Below are 26,260 nucleotides of genomic sequence, written 5' to 3'. Positions count from 1 at the left end.
GCAGGGGGGTCTATGCTGGGGCAGGGGGGTCTATGCTGGGCAGGGGGGTCTATGCTGGGGCAGGGGGGTCTATGCTGGGGCAGGGGGGTCTATGCTGGGGCAGGGGGGTCTATGCTGGGCAGGGGGGTCTATGCTGGGGCAGGGGAGGCCCTGGGTCTATGCTGGGGCAGGGGGTCTATGCTGGGGCAGGGGAGGCCCTGGGTCTATGCTGGGACAGGGGGTCTATGCTGGGGCAGGGGGGTCTATGCTGGGGCAGGGGGGGTCTCTGCTGGGGCAGGGGGGTCTATGCTGGGGCAGGGGGGGTCTCTGCTGGGGCAGGGGGGTCTCTGCTGGGGCAGGGGGGTCTATGCTGGGGCAGGGGGGTCTATGCTGGGGCAGGGGGGTCTATGCTGGGGCAGGGGGGTCTATGCTGGGGCAGGGGGGTCTATGCTGGGGCAGGGGGGTCTATGCTGGGGCAGGGGAGGCCCTGGGTCTATGCTGGGGCAGGGGGGGTCTCTGCTGGGGCAGGGGGGTCTCTGCTGGGGCAGGGGGGGTCTCTGCTGGGGCAGGGGGGTCTATGCTGGGCCAGGGGGGTCTATGCTGGGGCAGGAGGGTCTATGCTGGGGCAGGGGGGTCTATGCTGGGCAGGGGAGGCCCTGGATCTATGCTGGGGCCTAAAAAAGTTTTTCTGTCTTTTTAAAAACCACCATACTGAGTCCCATGGCTTTTAGTAAAATGAAATGTTTTTCTCTTTGTGTTCAAAAGAAATGTTTAAGCCATGGCCTGGTGGCTCAGTGGGTTGAAGTGTTGTCCCGTACACCAGAAGATTTCAGGTTCGATCCCCAGTTGGGGCACGTAGAGGAGGCAACTGATCCATGTTTCTCTGTCTGTCTGTCTCTCTCTCTCTAAAAATCCATAAAAACATATCCTCGGGTGAGGATTAGGAAATGTTTAAGAGAAAGAAACAGAAGCTGATTCCTATTTCTTTGCTCCTTCTGACAAAGGCGCCCGAGCCTGAGGGTTAAAAGCACAGGTGGGTCAGCCTGGCGCTGGCCGGGCTGGGGAGGCGCAGGGGCCGGTGCCTCCGGCATGACACTGAACACGGAGTCTGTGCTCGGCCAGAGACACAGTGAGCTCTGGGAGGGCGCGGGCTCCGGCCCCCGAGGGTCACAGGTGGGGAAGCTCTGTGCAGCCCTCTGCTTCCCTGTGGGCACTTGGTGAATGGGCGAGGCTCCATGCAAATCCCAGTGCCAGCTGGGGCAGGGGCCATGCGACTCTCCGTACAGACACAGACGGCCCCGCAGGAAAATGACCGTCTCCGCAGCACAGTGCTGAGCCACAAACCGCAATGCCCAGAACGTGGCAGAGGGAGAACTCACAAGATGTTAGAGTGGTTACTACACATCTCCGCCTGAGAATGCTTTAACTCTACTCAGGCTCAATCTTCTGATCAACCCCCCTCTCCTCCATTCAAGTGCAGGGTGGGCGGGGGCGGGAGGGGTGAAAACAAATGACTTCGAAGTGGAGTCACCTTGAGGATCAGCACAATCAGTGGGCTCTCTTGGCCACGAGAGTCACCGATTTTAGAAAACAGACACAACAGAAACGATAACAAAAGATGACTGACCTTTGCCCTGTGTTTGGCGGACTGCGATGGCTATTAAACCTATTTCCTGCGGCGTCTCAAACATCAACCTGCAAATGGTGGGAAAGACTGGTCAGCCAGAACCGGAACACAGGCAGGGGATCCTCGGGCGCAGACAAGATGGGGAACCTGTTTACACTCATGTGTGAACGTGTGGGTAAGGAAGGCCACCTTCCGGCTTTCCTGGGTTGCACCCCATTCCCAGCCTCCGGGAAGACTGAGGAGGCAGGCATGCGTACCGCCTGAGCTGCTACCCAGTTTAAGACGCTGTTAGACTACATTCCTTTGGAATATCCCATCGAGTTCTTTCTGATGTGCTGTCCCCTCTTTGAGTGACAACTAACAATTCCTGACATTTGTTTCTACTTACAGTGCGTTTCTGTTCGAACCCTAGAACATAATCATAACAGAAGTTTCTGATTATTCAGAAAACCAATATGGTGGTAATAAAGCCGTTTAAAAGATACACTCTCCCCTGAGAACTAATTACGCTTTAACTATAGTAAATAAATCTACACCTTCTGAGAACAAGGGAGAACCTTGGGTCACTTTCGGCCCGAGTTCTGCTTTTAAACTGGTTTCACTTAAAAGAACACAAACTTCCCTTCAGGGGAGAGGTAGGAAAGCGCGCTGTATCTCCAGCAAACGGGGCAACAGTCACTTTTTTTCTGAAAAGGCCGGGGGGAAACCCTCATTCTGTGAATTTCCTCCCAACTACGTCCCCCATGTGCTAGCCCGTGTCAGGGCGGCGCTCCCTCCCTCCCGGGGCAGCTGACCAGGTGCCGCGGGGTACAGCTCACGGTAGGGTTCGTAAACAAAGCAAAGAGCAGGTTTGGCCACTTGGCAGGGCCGCTGCGGGGCCTCTTGGAAGTACTTGTTGGAGGGAAGCGGCCAGGGCACAGAGGAGGGAGAGATGGTATTTTGTATAAACATAAAGTTTCCCATAATAGTTTCCAGGGTTCCACAGCGCCCCTGGCCGAGGAGAAGGCTGAAGCAAGCCCACGCTTCCAGCAGCTCTTCCTCCTCTCCTGTGGCTCCAGGAACGCGTGGAACGTCACAAATGGGGAGAGAAGGAGAACCCTTCAGAGCAGAGAAAAACAGCCCTGGGCCTCCGTGCGCCCCGGCTGGCAGAGCTGTGCCCGGTGCGTGCAGGCCCCGGGGAGGAGCAGCCCGGAGACCCCTTTTCTTGCTGAAAGAGCCCAGCCAGGAGGGCAGGGGGCGTCGGGTAGGGGGCGGGCGGGGCCCCAGGCGCAGGGCAGGAGGCGCAGGCGGCCCGCCGCCCACAGCCCAGGCCCCTTCCATCTCCCATGAAATACAGCTCCCGAGGTATTTCTCTTGGACGCCATGAATAAATAGCCCATTGAGATCGCGGGGCCTACACAAGAAAGCGTCCTTTTCTTGTGTGGGGCCAGCGGGAAGGCCTGAGAAGGGAGCTTTGTCCCTCAGGGAGGGAGATAGTCTTCCAGGCCCCTCTGCGCCCCAGAGGCCCTGCAGTCCCTCACCTGGGCAAGGAGGGCCGCTGTGGGCTCTCGGGGAGGGAGGGGTGATTTAGCACCTTGTGCACAGACTGCGGGCGCCCTCCCGGCCAGGCAATCGAGGATGTTCTTTAAACAGACCTTAGACAGCCATGCGCTCTAGCCAATGACGGTGATGGTGGAACTGGGGGCAGGCGGGTATTCAGAAACCAAACACAGACTTCTAGAACAAAGAGAAATGATTAAGGGAACATATGCACTGAACTGCTGGAGGCTTGGCAGCAGTTAACAGGGCATATTGACGAGAAGACGGGTCTGTGCGCTGAAGGCCAAGAGGAAACGGCGAGGAGGGAGACAAGCGGGGAAGGGGCAACACTGAACCGGAGACAACTGGAGGCCGCCAGATTTATTTGCGCATCCGAGATAACTCTGGGGCCAAGCCGCACAGCCACGGGCAACAAAGGAGCATTTATGAACCTTGTAGCTTGTGCATCTCTCCAAATGAAGTCGCTGGAGTCTGCTTCAGGAGCAAGGAGGCACCGTAACGCCTTTCCATCCTGACTTGATGCTCTCACAAAAGGAAACAGAAAAAGGAAAGAAGGAGGGGGCTCCGTAATGATTATCGCCTTGCCTCTGTACATTTCTTTCCTGTTGGCAAAGGCTACGGAGCAGAAGGCTCTGTGAGTGGCAGCCGAGTGCATTCAGTGGAGGGCCAGCCAGGCATGCAAGCAAAGTGTTCCGAGGCTGAAACATCCCGGCCCATAAAAGTCCCCCTGCAAACAGGGCAGTGTCCTGGCCACGTAGGTTCCTACGGACATCACAGCACCTACTGGGTGCTCTGCCAATGGGAACGTATGAATTCCATGAGGTCGCTGGAATAAAACTTCAACACCTAAGACTAATCTAGAAGACAGGCCAGTACGAATTAGTGAAAATTCTGAAGGAATAAAAATTTAAATTCAGACCCAGTCAATCCACTTTTGGGATTTGAAACAAGGAAATAGTCCACATTCACCACAGTGCTACAAGTAAAAATTAGTAAAAATCTCAGTATCCAGCCAGGGAATGGTTATGTTACTGTCGTATATGAAGTCAGTGGAATACTTTGTAGTTATTAAAAATCATCATTATGAGGCTGTGACAACAACAGACGCATGCAATAGCATGTTAAATTACAAAAGCAGGCAGGACACAGAAACTACATATACTTCCATTCCAACTACGTAGGATTCATAGAAAGGGAAGGAGTGAGATTTGGTAAAACTCTTTTCTTTATTTTTACAATTTCCTTTAACATGATTAGCTGCCTTTAAAATTATTTTGAAAAGTTTTTTGGGGAAATCAGGATTTTTATGTTCAGACATAATATCTGTAATGAACTATTCATAAATACTTCTAAGACAGGACTAAAAGAGCTGCTTTAAAAATAAATAAGTCAGTAAGTTCTCTGTAGCCCTCTTTTATTATAAGCAATGAGTAAGAGCTTATCTGACAGTAATGAATGAGCAGAATGCTTAAAGCCAGCCTTTCCTTATGCAATGAGAGCCTTAAAAATGTTATGCCTTCAGCCGCGGTGACTGTGCTCCTAAGACTGAAGCCTCAGAAGCACTCAGACAGGGAGAACGAAGAATCCGGGGGCACAACCACGCATCACAGCATTACACGGTGAACAATCAGAAGTGGTGCCAGCAGTCCGCAACAGAGGAGCCAAAAGGAACCGCGGCAGCCCCACGTGAGAGTCCCTTCACCAGCGGAGATGCTATACACAGCGTGGCTTCCATGATGTTTAAGCTACACTCGTTAAGATATTAGGAAATATAACCAAGTATCAGCTGTGGTCATTTTAAGGAGTATAATTATTTGAAAACTATGGATAAGTACAAAGCAGAAAATAAGCCATCCACAGAAGTCCTCTTTGAGAATTTACCACCCAGAGATTACACGGATCCTAAGGAAGACATTCAAATCATCGGATATAATCCTGCCTTCACCTTCCGGAGCTACCCACTGATGCCATCCCCTCTTCTTACTAAAAGCATGTATTCTTTTAGACAGTTTCCCCATTAAGAAAACACGCATTGGTACATTTTACAAGATACATTTCTGACAACTGGAAAAATCCCTTACTTGAGGTATTACAGTGACGTGGTTGATGCAGTTGTGGACATTCCTGCTACGTTAATAACTAAAAAGGAAGGCTTAGCAGCAGCAGTACGGTCCCATTTATGCGGCCGTGTTCCTGGCTGCGCTGATAGAAGCATCCAGGGCACCTCTAGCGCCGTCAGCTCCAGGACGTGGAGGCACAATTCTGTTAGGAGTTCAACAACTTTTGTGTTGTTCTATGTAATCTCTGGGTGGTAGTATTTCAAGTGGCTTTCGTTTTCTTCTTTCAATTTTTCTGAATTTTCCAATATTCCTACACTTGGAGTACATTCATTTTATAACCAGGAAATGTGCTATAAAAGAGTTACGTAAACCCAGCTTTCCTTCAAGCAGGTTATGCACGCATCCGCCAGCTCACTAGTTGGTGAGTAATCCCCTTTCCAAGAGGTCAGACTCACCATGCCAAGGCCAGCAGCTGCCGAGCTGTTACGGGCTCCCTGCACGCATCCTCCCGTAGCTCACACGACATACGTGCTGCCACGCCTGTCCCCTGCACTGATGCCTGGTGGAGCACGTGGCCTGTGCAGAGGTGGCAGGCTCAGTCCCGGTTCCAGTCCCCGGGCAGCGCCTCTGGGCTGGGGAGACGACTTGCACCCAGCGGCCGGCATCCTCTTTTGGCCTTTGTGAGCCATATGGCCTCTTCTGCAAACATCCAACCCTGAGGTCCCAGCCCCAAAGCAGCTGCAGATAATAAGTAAATGCGCAAGTGTGGTGGTGCTCAGGGAAACGACGTAGACACAGAAATTTCCATTTCATATATGTCCATGTGTCACAATACAGCATTTGAAGAAATTACTAGACTTTACTTTTTGAGGTTTAAGGTTATAGAAAACCAGCAGAATGTGCCGAGTTCTCTTCCCATACACCCCATCAATCCCCCCTCCGTTTCCCTATAATGAACACCTCATATTAGTGAGGGACTTTGCCCCACCTGGTTAAGGTGCTGTGTGCCAGGATTTTGCACTGTGAAGTTACTGTTTTTCCACTGTGATTAAGAACTACTTCTGGAAAGATAAATATGTTCCTCATAAAATTTAATCTCCTAGTTTTGTATCTGTGGATGAGTCCTGCTTGACTCGATTATTTATTTGATGACTGACAGACAGTCATTTTCTGATGCCATCACTTATTTCATATTTGCTTGTCGGGACACGGCTGTCTGTGCGCGCTTTTCCTTCTCCCTACTTACTTATCCTTCTACTCATTTATTTCTATCAGGATGGACTTGGGATTCTCACTCAATAGGCGATAGACCTTACGATCATTATTCATTTGGAAGCTCAACTGCCCCAGAGTCGGCCAGTGGCCGCTGCCTCAAGCTGGCTGTGTCCTCCTGAGCGGTCCTGTCGCCTTGCACATTTCCTTCCTTCCTGGCGGGAGAGGTTCCCGGCTCTTCTTGCACTTTCTCAGCCCCAGCCCTGGAATCAGCCATTTATGCAAAGAGGTTTGGCTCCGTTTTGTGGAGAGTGATATTTACAAAACAAATCTGAGCGCCGGGAAAGAGCTAAAAAATGAGTGTGTTTTTACCTCCCTCCCGCCCGTCCTTCCACAGACCCATCCGTCTGCCTTAAACTCCACGAGTTCACTGAACACTCCCATTACAACCCAACATGAGGGTCACTGTTCCTCCTTTCTGTGTCTGTACTTCCTTCTCCAATGCTGAGAAATCTGGCTCACATTATCTCAGATGTATTTACTTATTTGCTCAACACTGTAATACACAGAGCGTGGTTTCAGAACTGCTGACCCATGCTACTGTGAAAAACAAACTTACTAACGAGGGTTCAATATTTATGCAGTTCTTTTTGTCTTTAGCCCGAGGGGATATGGTAAATATTATGTTTAGAGGTTCCTTGAGCTTGTTCCTTTTCCTTTCACTTCGGTGTGGTTATGTTATTCATGAGAATGAAGGTTAGGCTTAAGTGTACTTCTGTATTCCATTAGAGGCTCTCCGCTCCCATCTTGTTTCTCTTCTATTTTTAACTCGGTCCAAGGGTCAGAACTGTACAGGAGAGCACACTCTGAGGAGTGGCAGGTCCCCACCCACCCCTCCCACCTGGATCTCCCTTTCCTCGACTCTCCGTAAATAACAACTCAGCTAATCTCACTAGTTGCTGGTTTATTCGTCCCGTGTTTCTGCACAAATGAACAGATACATGTTTTCTTATTTGCCTTTCTGCCTTAGAGAAAGTTACCATTTGTAGATACTTCTTTGTTTTTTGTCTCCCCCCCCCCACCCCCGCCAACTTACTATAACCTGGAAACTGTAACTTACTATAAGTTAACAGTCCTCCTCATTCTTTTCTACAGCTGGGAGGTAACCCATTGTGTGCATGTAGCACAGCCCTTCAACTACTCCCGATGCATCTGTATCAGCACTTAGGTGGAGTCCGAAACGACAGGACAGTGAACCCCTTGTTCACCTGGATTTCTGTGTGGGTGAAGGTGTCTCTTCAGGGTGGATTCTAAAAGCGGAACGCTGAGTCAGAAGGAAAATGCATACGTAGCGTTGTTAGATATTGCCAGACCCCTCCATTGCTAACGAACCAGCGTGGACAGGATACGTATTTCCACAGAGCCTTGGCAACACAGGGCGATGTCATGTGAGAAACGGCATTTCAGTGTAGTTGTACTTTGCCTTTTTCCTGTATGTGAGGTTTTCAAATGTTTAAAGTATGTATATGTGCGTGTGTATAGTGTGAATTACCTCTTCATGTCTTTCACCTATTTTTAACAGTTCCTTATATTTAGGTACTATTAGGGCTTTAATCTGCGTTATCTTACCAATATTTCCTTCCAGTTTGTTGTTTATCTTTGGATTATGTATGGTGTTTGGTACCATACAAAACTTTTTATTTTTCATGTTTCTGTAGTCAAATGTATCAATCTCCTTTAATGCCTCTGTGTCTGTGTCCTCATAGCCTTTCCCCATGCCCATGTGCTACGGGAATTCATCCATTTCCAGGCCTTACAGGGCTTCACTTTTTACATTTGGATCCCTGACCCATTTGGGGTTTACTCTTACGTATGGTGAAAGGTAGGGATCTGATTTTCCTACATGTCTTTCAAGTTGTCCCAGAACCATTTCCTAAACAGTCTGCCTTTGGCGTAGGAATCTGAATGCATCTTTATTATACACTAAATTGCTATATGCTCTCAGGTCTGTTTCTGGACTTTCTACTCCTTCCTGCTTGTCTCATTTATTCCTGTGCCAGTACCCCACTGTTGTAATGACAGAGGCTTGAGTGTGTTTTAAAATCTAGCAAAGCTAGTACCACCTCATGGCTTTTCCTTTTCAGTCTTCCTGGCTCTTCCTACATATTTATTTTTTCAAATCAACTTTGGCATCTACTTGTCTAGCTTAATGGTAAAAAAACACTTCATGATATTTTGTTACAAATATATTCAATTTGTGAGTTACCTGGGAAGAACTGACATCCTTGTGATGTAGAGCTGTCCCATCTATGAACAAGGGCCGTCTTATGTTTGTTCAAGTTAACTTTTGTGTCTTTCAGACACGTTTTAAAGTTATCTCCTGTAAAACTTTGCACATTTTTTGTTAAATTCATTCTTAGGTATTTTATCTTATTTGTTGCTATTGTAAATGCATACCCTAATAGCCTTTGCTGGTTATTGTATGTGTATATGAAGACTATTGATTAATATGCTAATTTTATATCATGCTCCCTTACTAATCCCTTTATTGCGAGAATGAGAGGATCACTGATTCTCTAAAGGTTTCCCAGGTATAACATCATATCATCTGCAAATGGATCAAGTTTTTCTCCCTTTTCCATCATGCCTCAAGCTGACTCCTCTTGTCTACTTGGATTGGCTAATCCCTCCAGAGCAATGTGAAGTAGAAGGGGAGATAGTGGGCATCCTTGCCTTGCTTCCGATCTTAATAGATCCTTACTTCTTAGGGTTTTCCCACGAAATAAAATGTTACCTTTAGGACACATACATAATCTTATTAAGAAAATACCCATTAATTCCCATTTTTTAAATGTATTTATCAAAATGTTGAATTTTATAAAATGTTTTTCAGCATCCCTCTCTCTCTCTCTCTCTCTCTCTCACATACACACACACACACACACACACACACACACACACACACACCCCCCACTCTTGACTACTATATGACAGTGAGTACACCAGCCAACACTCACTTTAAGATTCTCCAAGGCCTTGTGAACTAATTAACTGATCGATAAACCATGGATCTTCAAGTATAGGCCAAGGATGGGATCTCCAGGTACTCAGAAAGCACCACAAGTTTTGGACTGCATATACACCACATGGTTCTCTTTACTGAGCATCCAGCCACGTGCCGGGCCCTCGGTATGAGCGATTTTCTCACTGAAACACACTGGCGACTCTTGTGATGGCCACTGCCCTGTGGCCTCATTTTATTGATGAGAAAGTGGGGGCCCGAGCCTGGTGAGGTCCCAGCACAGGGAACCAGCATTGCCTGGCTCTGAGGCCCACTCCCCGAGTCACTATCCAAGAATCTCGTCCTTTATCAAAACGAAATGTGAAGGCAGACATGCCACCAATCTCTTAAAATGCATTTTTCCAGTTGGGTACGTTTGATGGTTCTGCGGATTATACGTTTTCTGGAAAGTTATGAAAATATAGGCCCAAAGAGTAAAATCAATATGGGGTTTTTGCATTTTTTAAGAACTGAAATAGAGTCATCTTACGTTTTTAAAAACTAGACAGCACACTTGCACCCCAGTTCATGAGCCGGGTCTTTTGCCTGTGAGGTGTTTTCCCTGCTCTCTACATGCTTCTGCTTCAAATACACCCAACTTCCCTCACGCAATTTGCATCAAGTACGACTCTGAGCAGTTTCCTTCCCTACAGAGCTAAGAGGCTGCTGAAACGCCTAGGCCCTAGGCAGACAAAGCAACATGAAGGTAATGAATTTCTTCCTCTAGAAAGGGGAGCCCCCACCCACCGTTCAGGCCCTCACCGGGCCCGTTTTCCGCCCAGTGCCGCGCCGCTCATGGGTAATTATGAGGAAGAATGTCCTGCCCTGCCAGCTGGCCTCAAAACCATTGCTTCTTTCACCAGCTCGCTGCCCTGGATGTCACCCTTCCTGCCTCCCCGCGTGGCGCAGACCTCAGACCTGCTCGGAGCCTTCCTCGGCCCCGCCCTGTCGGAGATCAGCAGCCTGCCAGAGCTTGTTGGACCAGAAAGCTTAGCACCAGCTTAACTCTTCACTCAGTGGGACAAGGGGCCTTTCTTTCACGCAGGGCTTGGCTCCATGATCTGCTAGGTTTATGGCCCCCATGACTAAACGTGGTTCAGAATCCAATTCTATCACAGATTTTCGTTCAAATGGTCATTTTCCAATCACCCCTCCCCAACTCCATTTTCTGCCTGCCCTGCTGCCCCTTGGGGGTGACCTGTGGTGGGGCTCCGTGCTGGCAGGACATGAATCCTGTTCCCTTACCGAGATCTTCGGTTTCACTTCATTTTACCCGGGCACGCTACCATGTCGCTGCAGATGGAGGCGGTTTTACTTCTATTTCAATGTGTGCGCCTCTAATTGACTTCTCTTGTCACTTGAAAGGGCAGGTATCTCTGGATGACGTGCAGTAGAGGAGGAGTGGGCATCCTGGCCTTGCTCCTGGTCTTTGTGGGAATGCTCAAGATGTCTCCATTAAGCGAGACGCTGGCTTTAGGACCCAGTGGATCTCCTAACGCTGGACCCGTCTCTACCCTCACTCATTTTCCAGGTCTGGAAAGTACTATTTCCTCTCTGGCCCCTTCAGGCCCAGGATGGGAAGGGGGAGATCCCCTCTGTGGCTGCTCTTGGAGACCCCTCCAACCCGTGGGCCCTGCCACCCTGCCTCACCCCCGTAAGCTTTCCCTTCATCTCAGGTGGATGCAGTTGTGGGCCTGGTGACTGCAGTCACCGACCACGTGCCCAGTCAGTATCCTCGCCCTATTTCAACAGGACACTTGTGGGTGGAGATGACCTTGGGCACAGATGAAAAGGCAGCTTTTCCTGGGGTTTCCTGAAACATCTCTCTCCTGGGATCTTTGTCTTTATCCTGCCTTTTCCTGCCCCTTTAAAAAGAAAGTTCTTCCCATTTGTTAATTTTTGAGAGTTTTTATTGCCCTTTTATTTTGCTTGACATTTTAGAATCAATCTTCTGTATATGTTTATATATGCCTTTCTGTTTAAATTTTGTTTTAAATCTAAACCATAGTACCATACCGCCAAAGGTGTCAGGAAACACGCTCAAACCAGGACAGGCTCCAAAGGCTGCTCTGCCAACAAAATGCCAGTAAAATCTGAAACCCGGGTTCAGACACACTGGGAATGTTCCAAAATTTAAAACTTAAAGAACCTCTTTATTCCAGTAAATCAGCTTCCCTGTGAATACCATCGAAATCCTGTTTTAATGAGGGAGGGAATATCAGAGGAAGGGGTGGAGAAGGAAGGGATTTAGACGAGTACAAAATTTAATTTAAAAACTATTATGAGAAGTTGAATTTCTCCCTCCCCCAACCAAATACATAAATCTTTTCCTTGGGTTTTCTTTGTTTCATTTTTCTTTTAAAAAAATTTTAAAGGCATCCTGAACCATCTCAAACAATGATAGAGCAAGTCATGGGGGGGGGGTAGTTTTTAATAACGAACATTTATACCCTGGATTCCTATTCACTGAAATGCCATGTCAGCTACAGGGGAGAACGCAAACAAGTTCTAGGAAAGTCACATCCTCACTGAACGGGAATAAACAAGGAGAAAAGACGCCGACAGAAGGATGACTCGCAGCACAAAGCTAGGGGGCCGCTTCAGGCTCAGGGCAATGACGGGTCAGAGCTCAGGGGAGGCAGCTCCCTCCACGTGAGGGCTGGTTAAGGCACAGCAAACCCTACCCTCCGTTTAAAGACCCGAACACGTGTGGAAGGACGCTCCCTTTGTTAATAACTTCAGCTACATGCAGCATGGCATTCGGCCGCGTTTCAGAGCGGGAACGTATCGGGGTCAGGAGTATGAACAGACCCGGGGAGCAGGGACTGCTCAGGTGTTTCGGTTGGCGGGGTGTGTGTGCCTGTGTGTGTCCGCGCTGGTTTGCCTGGGACACTGTCACTTCCACTCTAAGTCCGTGTGACTCAGCATCCCCCAGGGCCCCGGCGGGAGGAGCACTTTCTTAATCCTTCCGGGAGCTGGCGAGTCAGTGCCAGTCTCTGGGGAGCGTGGCCCTCCAGCCAGCACAGCCACCATACAGCAGGCACTGCCCCCAGAGGGAGGGGCTCACAGAAAACCCAGCCAGGCACTTTGCTGGGGGGCCCCGAGGGTCCCCAGCCTAAGCTGAGGCCCGAGTTTCTTGTAGATAAAACTAGGCCCTACCTCTTACCTCCCTGGGCGTCATGAGCAGTGAGTATGTCGCTGTGCGTGGACGCCCTGAGCAGAGCACTGGCACGCTGTGGGCACCGAGTTAACGTCAGCTCTTCCCTCCGATGTGCCGGAGGGACAGAGGCTCCACGGCAGAGCCCCTTCCAGGAGAGGAGGCGGCTCCCACATCCCAGACCAGCGCACCCGTGTCGGAGGTCCTCTCCCACAGCAGATTCTGGAAAAAGAGGAATCACCTCATTTCCCATCCCACTTCACATGATGGTGCGGCAGACAGAAGAGACCTGTGAGCCCTAGCCGGTTTTGCTCAGTGGAAGGAGTGTCGGCCTGCGGAGTAAAGGGTCCCGGGTTCAATTCCGGTCAAGGGCACATGCCGGGGTTGCGGGCTTAATCCCCAGTGGGGTGCGTGCAAGAGGCAGCCAATCAATGATTCTCTCCCATCATTGATGTTTCTCTCTCTCTCTCCCTCTCCCTTCCTCTTTCTGAAATCAATAAATACATTTTTTAAAAAAATTTTTAAAAGAAAAGACCCGTGAAAACACTGATAAAGCTACCAAGTGCTGTGTGAATGCGGTGGTTGTCTCCTGGCCGATAAATAAAGGCCTAGTTCGCCTGTGTTGACACCAGGCTGGAATCTGTCTGTGCCCTGGCCCATCCACCAGAGGGTGGCCAGAGCAGGTGTTCAGGGAGACGTCTCTTTTGCTTGTCATCCCTCTGGTTGGCTCCAGTCTGATCAGATGTTTCTTCCATTTCCATTTTGCTAGATTCGGTCCACTCCCTCGAGCTCTAGTAAGCTGTCCAGTGACTCCCCAGGGAAGACAGAGGTAGGCGTCTCCTGGAGATGGCAACTGTCTTCCTGCAGCTGAGCTGTGCACCCGCCCCTTCTGCACACAAGCTCCGTGTTTGGAGAAGTGCCCTGCAGGACCCGAGACATGAGGGACGCACACGCCTGGCGAGAGTGAGGGAGGGGCCAAGGTCACCACCACCTGCAGTGTGCTGGGTTCACAGTGCAGCTGGACTGGGCATGGTGTACACGGAGCCAAACGGCGCAGCACAGCCACCCTGTCACCAGAGGGACCCCAGTGGACTCTCCAGCAGGACGTGGGGACTGACACACCTCTGGACCTACTGCTAAACGCTATCGCAGTGAACGACCCTCCTAAAGCCAAGAAGAGAAAAGGGAGCTTACCATTCTAATGAAATCGAGCTTGCCGGCTGTGCCTGCACAAAATGAAACTGCCTGGAACTCCTCATAACGCTTTTTACGATAAGCATTAAAACGCAAGGAGGAACATGAAAGTCCCTGCATGGCCCAGGTCTGGAAGGAGGGAGAGAGGAGGACCTGTGGGCGGGGTCTGCGGGAGAGGCTTATGCGCTGCGTTCCAGTCGGAGATTATTATAGAAAATGAGTGTGTTATTAAAAGGATCCTGAAGTTATAAAAACTCAAAGGAATTTTTATTGAGGAGAAATAACTTCTTTGGTAAAGATGAATAATTCATTATTGTAATACAGAGACATGCAGGGGAGCCCCAACTGCCATCACCCCAGTTCCCACTGACTGGGGTGCAGTCATATGCCAGAGCTCTATAACTGCCAGCAGTTAGATTGTGTAAGGCATCTTTTTATTTTAAGATCAGATACACATTCTTTGATTAAGAGAGTTCTAATGGGTATGAGAGTCCCTCCAGTTAGCAATTGAGTACCTTCCTTACCCTTTTAGAAAAAGGCAACAAAAGGACCATCTACAGCAGTGGTTCTCAACCTTCCTAATGCCACGACCCTTTAAGACAGGTCCGCATGTTGTGGCGACCCCCAACCATAAAATTATTTTCGTTGCTACTTTATAACTCTAATTTTGCTACTGTTAATGAATAGTAATGTAAATATCTGTGTTTTCCAATGGTCTTAGGCGACCCTGCTAGCGGTTGTAGAGCCTAAGACCATCGGAAAACACAGATATTTACATTATGATTCATAACAGTAGCAAAATGACAGTTATGAAGTAGCAATGAAAATAATGTTATGGTTGGGGGTCACCACAACATGTGGAGCTGTATTAAAGGGTCGCAGCATTACAAAGGTTGAGAACCACTGATCTACAGCCTCATAATTTGAGGCAATTGTTTCTTCCTTCTTAAATGCTACACACCCCCTCCCCCAGCTACACACCCCCTCACCCACCGCATGTCACAGAGAGAACAGAACTGTAGTGTCAGACAACTCTAGTCTAATGTGAACAATTACTTAATGCAGTCTACTTCTTTCAATTAATCCAATTAATGAAAAGTGTGCTAAAGTATGACTTCAGACTTTAACTATCCAAGTAATTTAAACATGCTCCTTACTTATAATTTTTGTGTCCATAAACAAAGGAAATTTCAGTTTACTCTGTCCATAGTCATGAGTTCTAAATTAGTAAAGGCCAAAGTAATGTTCCCTTTACCGTGGTCAGAAGTATGTAGGATATTTAATTTATGAAAGTAACTGTACTATAGTTAGCTTAGAAAATAGAAATGAAAGATATAATCATTCACCCTATGACAACTATTATCACTTTTCCATATTTTCTACGTCTTTTTCAGATGCATGTTTTAAGAACTTTATTTTAATCCTCACCCGAGAATGTTTTATTATTGATTTTTAGAGAGAGAGTGGGGGGCGGGGGGAGACATTGATGGAGAGAGAAACATCGATTAGTTGCCTCCCATATGTGCCCCGACTGGGAATAGAACCCTCAACCTACATATGTGCCCTGAGCGGGAATCGAACCTGCAACCAAAAGGTGTATAGGGTTATGCTTGGCCAGATGCGTGTTTTAAGATTTTAATCTACAAACTATTTATTTTAACCTGCTTTTTAATTTATCTGAGCATTTCTCTACATTGTTAGTCTTTCTGTGGATGGATAATATTCCATTGAATTACTGTATACAATGTATTTAATAGTAACTCTTCATGAGTATGGATTTTCCCATACATCTGATTATTTCTTAAGGGCAAATGACTAGAAGTAGAATTATTGGGTCAAAGCATATAAACTTCTTGTAGTTCCTTAATGCTACCATCAAGTTGTTTTTCAAAAGGCTGTTCCAATTTATAGTCCCTCCAAGGCTTAAGAGTGCCTGTTTCATTATATCCTTGCCTGTCTCAAATACTGGCATTTAAAGAAACAAACCATGTTATCTGGTTGTTTCGTTTTTGGCTAATTTCGTGGGTGAAGACAGTTCAATGTATGTGATGGATTATGAAGTAGGGCTCTATGGTATTACCCTGCCTCCTATACTCAGGGTAAAGACATAAAAATAACCATAGAGACACATCCTATGCTTAGCTGCCTTCCTCAGAGTCTGAAGTTCCTGCTCAGCCACAGAGAAAGAGCCAGAAGGCAGAGAGAAGGCTCCACTTCGGTCAGTAGAGACTCGGCAAGAGGGCGGTGTGCACCGGAAGGCGGGCAGGACGCTCTGGGGCCATCTGCGGGGCGTGCCTCCGTCGGCCTGAAACTGCACTTGTATTTTGGAAAGCAGGAGATAGCAGGATTTGGGTGTTCTCTCCGTTTAAAAAGATTATGAAGTTGGCAGAATTTTCTCACAGTATGCCTTTCCCCATCACTGCCTATCAGTTGATTTGGCACTGGTGTGGCTTCTGATTCTTTTTATAGCACAGAATTCGGGTGTTGGGCAATGTACTTTGTCAACAGAATGAAATGAAATAGCACGTTAAGGTGTGCCTTCATGTTTTTGAGCTTGCTTGTGTCTACAGTGGGTTAAAGATGCCTAATCGAGGATCTTCTGGAACATGAATCATAATAGAAAAGATTTCGCACGAGGGAAAATATAGCAAAGTATGCGCTTGTCCAAAACGAAATCTGCACCCACCTCACCATGCCCTGGGTAACCCTAAAAAACCCTCTTGCTTATGAAAACTTTCTAACGTATATAGATAGTAGCAAGAATCGTAAGGGGCCCCATGTGTGCTGGCTATCAGTGTCTACAAGCGATTAAGCCCCTGAATACACCCAAACTGGAGTGGGGCGCCCCATGGCTCCCCAACCTGCTCAGCCCACCCATCCCGTCTTCCCAGCAGCCAGGGACCTTCAGCGACACAGCTTTCAGCATTTGCGAGAAGCAGCACAGCCAACTGCCAAATTCCTGCTGGGTCGGCCAAGAGGTATGAACCAAAAATGAAAAAACATGAAGGACTTGGTTTTTAAAGGCAATACATCAAACATAAAAAGAGCTCTTTTGTATGAATTTTTGGTGTGGGAGCCAGAGAGGAGAAAATCACTCCGCCTCCCGGGAGGAAGCAGCTTGACCTCACCTGCGACTTTTCCCTTACCATGTGGGTTTTCTCACCCCATTAAATGTAACCTGCTCTAGGTGGGTCCGGACCGTCTGCGAGAAATAGAGAGTGATGGGAACATGCGATGGGCAGCCTGGGACCGAGAGTAGCTCTGAGCGCCTGGAAGGGGGGCCCTCACGAGCCACATAAGCCGGGGCCACGAAGGCAGGGGCCCACAGGCCATGTGGAATGCGGCTGTTTCAAAAGGCCTGTCTGGGAGACCACAAGGATCAAATTTCCATAGCTTCATAAACCTTGCAAGGGGACCCCCAAAACACACTCTTTGGAAGGGAAGAGGGAAAAGAGAAAATAAAAAAGGAGAAGAAACAGGTTAAAACAGGGCATCCTCTCACCATTTAAAAAGGTGGGTTGGGATGGCTGAGCAGGGTTCACACGGTGAACCCCAGGGGAGCAGACCTGAGAAAAGCAGTATTCCAGGGGCAGGGGTGGCCAGCCAGGAGCTTGCGCCTCAGAAACCCGGCAGAAGATGCTCTACCTGTCATCAAGGCACTGGTACCCTGCCGCACGGAACAGGAAAAGACAAACTCGGCACCGGGTCCCTAAGTCCCCAACCCATTAACCAGGTGCCAATAGTGACACCTATGAAAGGACCCTGTTAAATCACCTGGCAGCGCTCAGCAGGCTCTCAGCACTGACCCCTGGGACAGGCAGCCTTTTCCTCCGGCACACGGCACACGGCAGGAGGACGAGCTCCCTTTGGCATCTGTGTGACCAGAGACAGCTGCCACCTGCTTACAAACCACTCCCTGTGCTGGGTCAGGGCAGAGGAGCGGGAGGAACCACAGCAGTCACTGCTGATATCCCGCCATGTCAGACTTGCTGGAGGGCACTTCCTGTGGCTCAGCTGAGGGTCCTCATCAGCTGCTTCTCTCCCAGCCCCTTTATGAGCTGCTGCTTGCGGTCCTATTTAATCCCGGGACGGCTCCAGGCCGGAGACTGTGACAGCCCCTTTGTAGATGAGGCGACTGATGTTACTATCCAGGGTCGCCTGTAAGAGGCACCCCCAGTACCCACGACAGGTAACTGCTGAGCTGGGAGTGCCAGCACCCGGAGAAGTGGAAGCATTCTAGACACATTCTGAGAGTGGGACCAACAGGACTTGAGGATGACCTGGATTCCTGAAAGGACAGGCGTCCATGATGGGTCCAAGAATTCTGCCACATCTACAAAAACAGGGAGGTGCCGCCTGCTGAGAGGAAGAAGCCTGGGCTGAGCAGACGGAGGGTGAGACCAGGTGCTGGGTTCAGAGGTGGCCAGGATCCGATGCCGCCGGCCAGCCTGGGAACCTAAGCAGTGGTCTGTAGCTGAGGAACAGGCGACCCTGTAGAGAGCTCTGGACGAGGCTACTCCCTTGGGAACCACTGCCTTGGAGATGGTACGTACAGCCCTGGCACCAGGTGGTCAGCTAAGGAATGAGCCAAACTACAGAGGGAAACGTCTGATTAACCTGACTTTGTTCTCTGGCAAAGGCACCGGTTAAGAATTCAGAAAGCCACAGCCTTGCCTTATTTTTCAGGAGCCACGCCCTGTCATCACCCCTGAGCTGGAAACTCTGAGAAAAGCACCGCCTGCTCTGCTAAGAGCCACGGGGGCGCTTGTCCATGCGTGTCACATCCGTGTGCAGAGAAGGGCGAGATGGACACACACTTTTTAAATACATTCAAATGGGAGTCAAGGGTGACAAGTGTTTTCCAAAATGGCGACAACCTCTGGAACAAAGTGCTGAGTGAATTTCACAGTCTCTATGCCACACACACCAGGTACTTTTAAAACACTTGGTGACCTGCCCTGTGTTCAGTGCTTGGACTGTCATCCCATACGTACACCATAAGGTTTTGGGTTAGATACCCGGTAGGGGTGCGTACAGGAAGCAACGAACTAATGATTCTCTCTCACATTGATGTTTCTCTCCCTCTGTCTCCCTCTTTCTTTAAAATCAATAAAAACATATCCTTGGTTGAAGATTTAAAAATAATATATACTAATAAAAGGGTAATATGCTAATTAGACTGGACATCTTCCGGACGAAGCCACAGCTGCTGTGAGGGCCCACAGCGCAGGAGAGGCGGTGGCACAGGCCGGTCCAGCACCGCGGCCCCTTTCGCAGAGGCCACAGGAGAGGCACCGGCCGCCACCGCAGTCGCCGCTGGAGAGGCCTTGGCACGGGCCGGTCCAACGCTGCAGCCCGTTTTGCAGAGGCGGTGTGGAGAGGCCTCAGCACGGGCCGGTCCAGCGCTGCAGCCCGTTTTGCAGAGGCGGTGTGGGAGAGGCCTCGGCACGGGCCGGTCCAGCGCTGCAGCCCGTTTTGCAGAGGCGGTGTGGGAGAGGCCTCGGCACGGACCAGTCCAGCGCTGCAGCCTGTTTTGCAGAGGTGGTGTGGGAGAGGCCTCGGCACGGGCCGGTCCAGCGCTGCAGCCCGTTTTGCAGAGGCGGTGTGGGAGAGGCCTCGGCACGGGCCGGTCCAGCGCTGCAGCCTGTTTTGCAGAGGCGGTGTGGGAGAGGCAGCGGCACGGGCCGGTCCAGCGCTGCAGCCTGTTTTGCAGAGGCGGTGTGGAGAGGCAGCGGCGCGGGCCGGTCCAGTGCCACGGCCCCTTCCACAGAGGCAGTGGAAGAGAGGGCTGTGCGGTCCTGGTCCCAGTGCTGCCCCTTCCGCAGAGGCAGCAGCGTGGGCCCAGTCCCGGTGCCATGCCTCCACAGAGGCTGGACGGGGTGCAATCTGCTGTGCCTCAACCTCCCACAGCCCCTCCCCCAGCCGGCCTGGCCCCACATCGCCCCCCACCCACCAGTGGGCAGGGGGCGGGACCAGCACTAAGAAGCGAGGGCCAAAGGCCGGCAGCCAGGGTGGCTGGCAGTGGCACCAGCAGCAGGGTGATGGGGGCATTGCCTTCCCCTGATCTGCCTGGTCGCCTCCCGCAGATGGACAGCAGGACATCTCCTGAGGGCTCCCAGACTGTGAGAGGGGGCAGGCCGGGCTGAGGCCCCCCCTCCCCCGCCACTGCCCCAGTGCACAAATTTTCATGCACCGGGCCTCTAGTAATTAAATATTCGACAAATAAATGATTACATACTTTTATAACTCAAACTACAAAATTTGAGACTATGACTACTTTAGAGCTCAAAAAATATGCAAAATTAGTATTCCATGACAGACAAATGTCTGAGGGTCCCAAGTGGTTCAACCCCTTCCTTTCAGAGAATGAGACATGCTGTCTTATGTGAAGGAGATCTGTGTTTCCCTTCTGGAAGAAATGAGGGAAGGACTCTTGCCATTCATTTCTCCCCCAGGGCCTGGGATAATGCTCTGTGCAGAGCAAATGCCCAATAAATCTAAATGAATGTCAAACGAATGAGTGAATAAATATTCATTAAAAATTAACTGGACAGTTAATTTAGGTCATTCACTGGAAAAAAGAAAAACAGTGAAACTAGAAAAGTATCTTTTTAATTTAAAAGGTTAATTAAGGACAAGGCTTTAAAAAAATATTTTGGTGGCTTAAGTAAACCAAACACTACTGGGGTTCAAAACAGCTGCAGTTTTTAACTTTGAAAACATTCCATTATGTCCCACAAATTAGAACACGAGAAAAGCTGCCGGACTCGTTTCATGATTCTAGTATGATCTCAAGTCTACGCGAACACGTAAGCCCATGCTTACGAGTGGTAACTCCCAGAAGGAAGAACTCAGGACGAGGGGAAAGAAGCAATGCAGAATGTACAGTAACATATAGAGATCATCAGACCTAAATCAACAAGTTTATTATGTAAAGACTAGAGGCCCGGCGCACGAAATTCGTGCATGGGGGGGTCCCCTCAGCCCAGCCTGCACCCTCTCACAATCCGGGACCACTGGCTCCTAACTGCTCACATGCCTGCCTGCCTGATCACACCTAACGGACCCCCTGCTGGCCTGGTCACCCCCAACTACCCCCCCTGCAGGCATAGTCGCCCCCAACTGCCCTCCCCCGCCAGCCTGGTCGCCCCCAACTCCCCCCCCTCCACTGGCCTGGTCACCCCTTAGTGCGCCCCCGCCGGCCTGGTCGCCCCTTACTGCACCCCCTGTGGGCCTGGTTGCCCCATGCAGCCTGCTGCTTGGTCGTTTGGTCGCCCCTCACTAACCCTGCTGCTGGCCTGGTCGCCCCACGCAGCCTGCTGCTCTGTCGTTTGGTCGCCCCTCACTAAACCTGCTGCTGGCCTGGTCGCCCCACACAGCCTGCTGCTCAGTCGTTTGGTCACCCCTCACTAACTCCCTGCCAGCCTGGTCGCCCCACACAGCCTGCTGCTCGGTCATTTGGTCGTCTCTCACTAATCCCCCTGCCAGCCTGGTCACCCCACGCAGCCTGCTGCTCGGTCATTTGGTCATCTCTCACTAATCCCCCTGCCAGCCTGGTCACCCTACACAGCCTGTTCGGGTCATCCAGTTGTTTTGGATGCTTAGCTTTTTATATACGTAGATGACTTTTGACCACAATCTCTCTTACCTCTCTCCCTACATAATTTATGACTGTGCCATCCAAAGGCAGTATTTGTGTTATGTCTAAAATCTTCCAATCTGGCATTAAAAGAAACATCTTCAGCAACAGAATAGAGGGATAATATCAGAAAACAGGATCAGTCCCATGTCCATAGCTGTTTTAATACCATTTAGATCCAACATTTCATAAATATTAGAATTATCTCCTCCTGGTTTCACCTTATATTTCTGTTTTTATAAATGGGGGGAGGGGGTTTAGGAGGACTAATAATCACTGTGCTACACATCATTTGAGAAGCTTCCTGTGTAAAAAGCTCTATTTTAATACCTTTGCAAAAATACGAAGGATTTCCGATTTGAACCTATTAAACGCATCTGCACTCACTGCTGGTGTGCATTTCATCAGTGTCTCAAAGCTACACAGAGCTAGCTTGTTGGGCACGAGTGGATGAGAAGGAAAAGGAAAGCTGCCAGCACAGCGTGCAATGGTATATATCCTGACCAGACACACAAAATCTGCCGTCTCCCCTACCCTGCAGCCTGCATTCCTGACTTGAGCATTCACATAATTTACTTTGTAATTACTTATTGAGCACTTACTATATATCACTATTTTAGGGACCAAGGAATACAGCAGTAAACAATACAGTAGGTATTAGATAAATAGCAAATAGCACATTTTATATTAGGTAAGGTCGGAACAAGAGTGTGGAGGCTGTGTTATGTCTTGTAAAGGATGGTTAGGGAAGGCCTCTTTCATACGCTGACATGTGAGTAGAGACCTAAAGCGAGAGGAATGATCCAGGCAGGGGAAGAGGATCTGAGGTAGGGAGTGTGTGTTGCCATGTCTGAGGCCCACATGTGGGGGGCAATCACGTAGGGCTTCCAGGCAGGCAAAACCATGCATTTTCACTTAGCATAATATTTCCGAGACCCACCCACAGTAATTCATGTATTAATATTTTGCTCCTTTATATCACTGAGTAGTATTCCAGCAATTTGTTAATCTATTTACTAACTGATAAAGACTTAGTAGTTTCTGGTTTGGGGCTGCTATGAATAAAGCTGCCATGGACACCTGCATACAAGTCTTGGAGTGGACATATGTTTTCCTTTATCTTGGGCAAAAAAAATCGCTATGAGTAGCATGGCTGGGTCATATAGTGAGCACACATTTAATTTCATAAGATATCGCCAGCATGTTTTCAGGTGGCTGCATCATTCTGCATTCCCACCAGCCCTGTAGGAGAGTTCCGGTTTCCCCGCACCTGTCTGTCGCGGAGTCGGCCCCACCAATGAGTGAGTAATGGTAGCTCACTGTAGCTTACCTTGCATTTCCCTAAGCCCTGATACTGAGCATCTTCTCATGTACCTTCTGGCATTCACATGTGTTTGGTTTTTTTGAAGTGTGTTTTCAAAGCTTGTGCCTTTTAAAAACATTGGGTTGTCTTCTCAATATTGAGTTATAAGGTTCTTTATATATACTGGCTATAAGCCCTTTGTCAGAAAAAATGTTTTGCAAATATTTTTTCCCAGTCTGTGGCTTGCCTTTCTGTTTTAACTGTGCCTTATAATAAGAACAAAAAGTTATTTTGATTAAACTAAGTCATTTTTTCCTCTTACAAGTCATGCTTTTCATGTTTTGTTTAAAAAAATATTTCCTTACATCCATGTCACAAAGGTTTTCTCCTAGAAGTTTAATGGTTTAGCTCTGATATGTAGGTCTATGATCCATTTTGAGTTAATTTCCATATGGTATCAAATCAAGGTAGAGATTCACTCTCTTATATACTTTTCTTTTTGTTTGAACACCACTTATTAAAATAACTATCTTCCCCACTGAATGAACTTACCAAAAATCAATTGGAGCCCTGGCCGGTGTGGCTCAGTGGGTTGAGTGTCGTCCCATGCACCAAAAGGTCACCAGTTTGATTCCCAGTCAGGGCACATGCCCAGGTTTTGGGCTCGATTCCCAATAGGGGGCATGCAGGAGGCAGCCAATCCATGTTTCTCTCTCATATCCATGTTTCTCTCTCTCTCTCTCTCTCTCTCTCTCTCTCTCTCTCTCTCTCTCCCCTCTCCCTTCCTCTCTCTCCAAAATCAATAAATGTATGTATTTTAAAAAAATCAATTGGACATATAAATGTAAGTCTATTTCTGGACTTTCTACTATGTTTCATTAATTTATACCTCTACCCTTCTACCATTATATACTATCCTGATTACTGGGGCAAGGTACTTTTAAGATGTCTCTTAGATATGTAAAAATTAGATATCTAAGTCTAACGATAGTTTATTTATATATCCAAATAAGTATGAGAATCTGAAGATCGTGGAGAGACTGGAGATGTAAATTTGGAAGCCATCAGTTTTGAGATGATATTTAAGGCAGGGGATTAGGGGACACTCCCCAAGGCGTGGACACCCACACACGTGCCATTTCACACTTCGGTCGGCTTGTGCTAATAAAGGGCAGCCTCCCAACCCCTCTGACCTATAAGCAGCTGCAGCAGGGTCCAACAGCTCGATCTAACGTGGATCTGCCAGATTTCCATGGAGCAGAAACCGGGGCCCTACAAATCCAGGCCCGGATTCAGCCAGGAGGCTCAGGAAGTCACTCCAGCTTTCAAAGCCTCCGTTCTCAAATTTGGAAAAATGGCAATTCAGAAAGTAGCCAAAATCACAGGGTTGTTTGTGAGGAACTAGTAATAGTACAATGTAAACATTTACAAACAGTCTCCTGAGGAAAGTCTGGCCATCTTTCTATTGGGGATGTCAGCTTCAAACAATCCATTTCCACATTTATTAACTGCTTACTATCACTGCAGAGACTGCATGCCAACAGCTTCTGGACAGATCGTCTTGAGCCCAAATGACCCCACAGACTCTGAGGTCAGCTCGACCCCATCACATCATCAAGGAGTAAGATCACAATGAGTGCCTGAGGACACCCCGACTCCGTGCTGGCGTGGCAGTCGGCAAGCAGAGTGCTTCCCCCTGAAAACAGAATACAGACGCGGACATACTTGGAACACACTCCTGGCACCGTGTCCAGCACACAGCAGGCACTCCATAAGCACTTGGGGAGCAAACAGGCACACACAAACACAATAGGCATGTCACAACAAGCTGAGAAAACAGAGACTCTGATTGAGCGCTCCAGCAAGGTGAAAACCGACATTCACACAGAACAGAGGCAGCCGCAGAAACAGCCATTTCGGGGGCAGGCACCCTTCTGAGCACTCACAAAATGACTCACTAATCTTACGACATCGTCTATTATTAACTCTATTTACTGGTGAGGAAATAGAGGCAGGAAAGTCCTATGATTATTCCCGCTTTATAGATAAGGACCCATGTAAGTGGCTGGACTGGGACCTGAACCCAGGACTCGGGCTGTGGGGCTCCCCAGCCTCCGTGCTCATCTTTAGAGCATTTCGTTCACCTCAAGTGTAAGGCACTATCTGGGAATTCCTTTCCCGTCATCTGTCACCCTAAAGCACCTACCTCTACCTCGCACAACTTCAGAACCACCCCGTGATTACGGAGCCCACCCAGACAGTGAGTTCAGTGTTGGCTGCAGTCTCTTTACTTTGGGGTGTGGATTCTGTCCACTTAATTTTGGGAGTGGAGAGTGGTACTGAAGGAAAGAGGTAAGATTACAAACCCGAGAACAACGCCTCACAAAGCTTTTGTGAGTGGTGATACTGCTGGGGTGTAATCAATGGCAGCGTTCGCCTCTGGAAACGAGACGGTGGATAGAAGGCTTGGGTGTTTAATGCACACAGAAGCAGCATCAGGCAACCATCTTCGGCTGGGTGTGTGTGTGTGTATGAAAGTTAAAGAACAGACTGGCAGATCACAAGGAAGCCACGGCCCCCGAATTATTATTGTTGATCACGCCAGCCAAAACACATCCAATTCACCAAAGAGACCATGTAATTTTTCAACTGTCAACTGTCCACCGAACTTGGTTTTAGTAGTTGCCTGCTCCACGATATTTTAGAAATCAGGTCCTCATATCATATCTGCAAAGTTGCAAAGTTCTTAGCATAGTCTGTCTAGCACATGGTAAGTGCTTAATCAATGGCAGCCAATCTTTTATTATTATTAATGTTTCCACCAGGAATTCACCTCTCAGTGAGTCTACTGACTTTCCGTGTTGGTTACGATACATACAAATTTTAGTAAAACTTAAAATGTCCTATTTATAAAAACTGCATACAGGTTGCTTTTCTTTTGTACTTCTAGTAACAATATTATATATGACATTATATAAGTAGACTTAAGTAATAGAGCATATTTATGGTGTATATAATGTAAGTTATATAAAAATACAATTAACTTATATGCTAAGAATAGCAAATAATATACTTTCCAAGTTTGTACCAATCAGGGTAGGCTACTATTACGGAAAGAACCCCAAGGGCAGTGGCCCAAGTGCTGGCTCGTCAGAGGGCTCTCTCCTCCAAGTGGGGACTCAGAGACTGGCCTCTTTCACTGGTAGCACTGACATTTTCCCATACCATCTCCAACATCGCAATGGGAGGGGAGAAGGGGAGTGGGAGACTCTCATGGCCTGGCATGGAAGATGCACATTTCACATCCACCCTGATCACTGACCGCCCACCTAACATCAGCTGAGCCATGAGGGGGGCTGTGTGCCTGGGGGGAAATGAAGCAGGACTGGGAATCACATAAACTTTCTCTGCCAGGAGCATTATCTACATACTAGAGGCCCAGTGCACGAATTTGTGCATGGGTGGGGTTCCTCGGCCTGGCCAGCGATT

At 48.6% G+C, this 26,260-nt stretch overlaps 1 protein-coding gene across 2 annotated transcripts in view; it reads right to left on the bottom strand.

Annotated features, from left to right (window-relative positions):
• Positions 1 to 26,260, bottom strand: part of HLCS (holocarboxylase synthetase) — a gene marked incomplete at its 5' end in the record, with an annotated part of 172,011 nt that overhangs the window by 6,756 nt on the left and 138,995 nt on the right. For both annotated transcript variants that reach the window (XM_080658290.1, XM_080658289.1), the window contains one exon: positions 1,607 to 1,674. In XM_080658290.1, coding sequence (XP_080514416.1) covers positions 1,607 to 1,674 — 68 coding nt within the window. The remainder of the gene's footprint in view (positions 1 to 1,606; positions 1,675 to 26,260) is intronic.

The sequence above is a fragment of the Plecotus auritus genome, assembly GCF_963455305.1.
Source record: "Plecotus auritus genome assembly, chromosome: 2".
NCBI classification, from domain to species: domain Eukaryota; kingdom Metazoa; phylum Chordata; class Mammalia; order Chiroptera; family Vespertilionidae; genus Plecotus; species Plecotus auritus.
The sequence above is the reverse complement of the archived record's forward strand: the minus strand, read 5'-3'. Positions and strand labels throughout refer to the sequence as shown.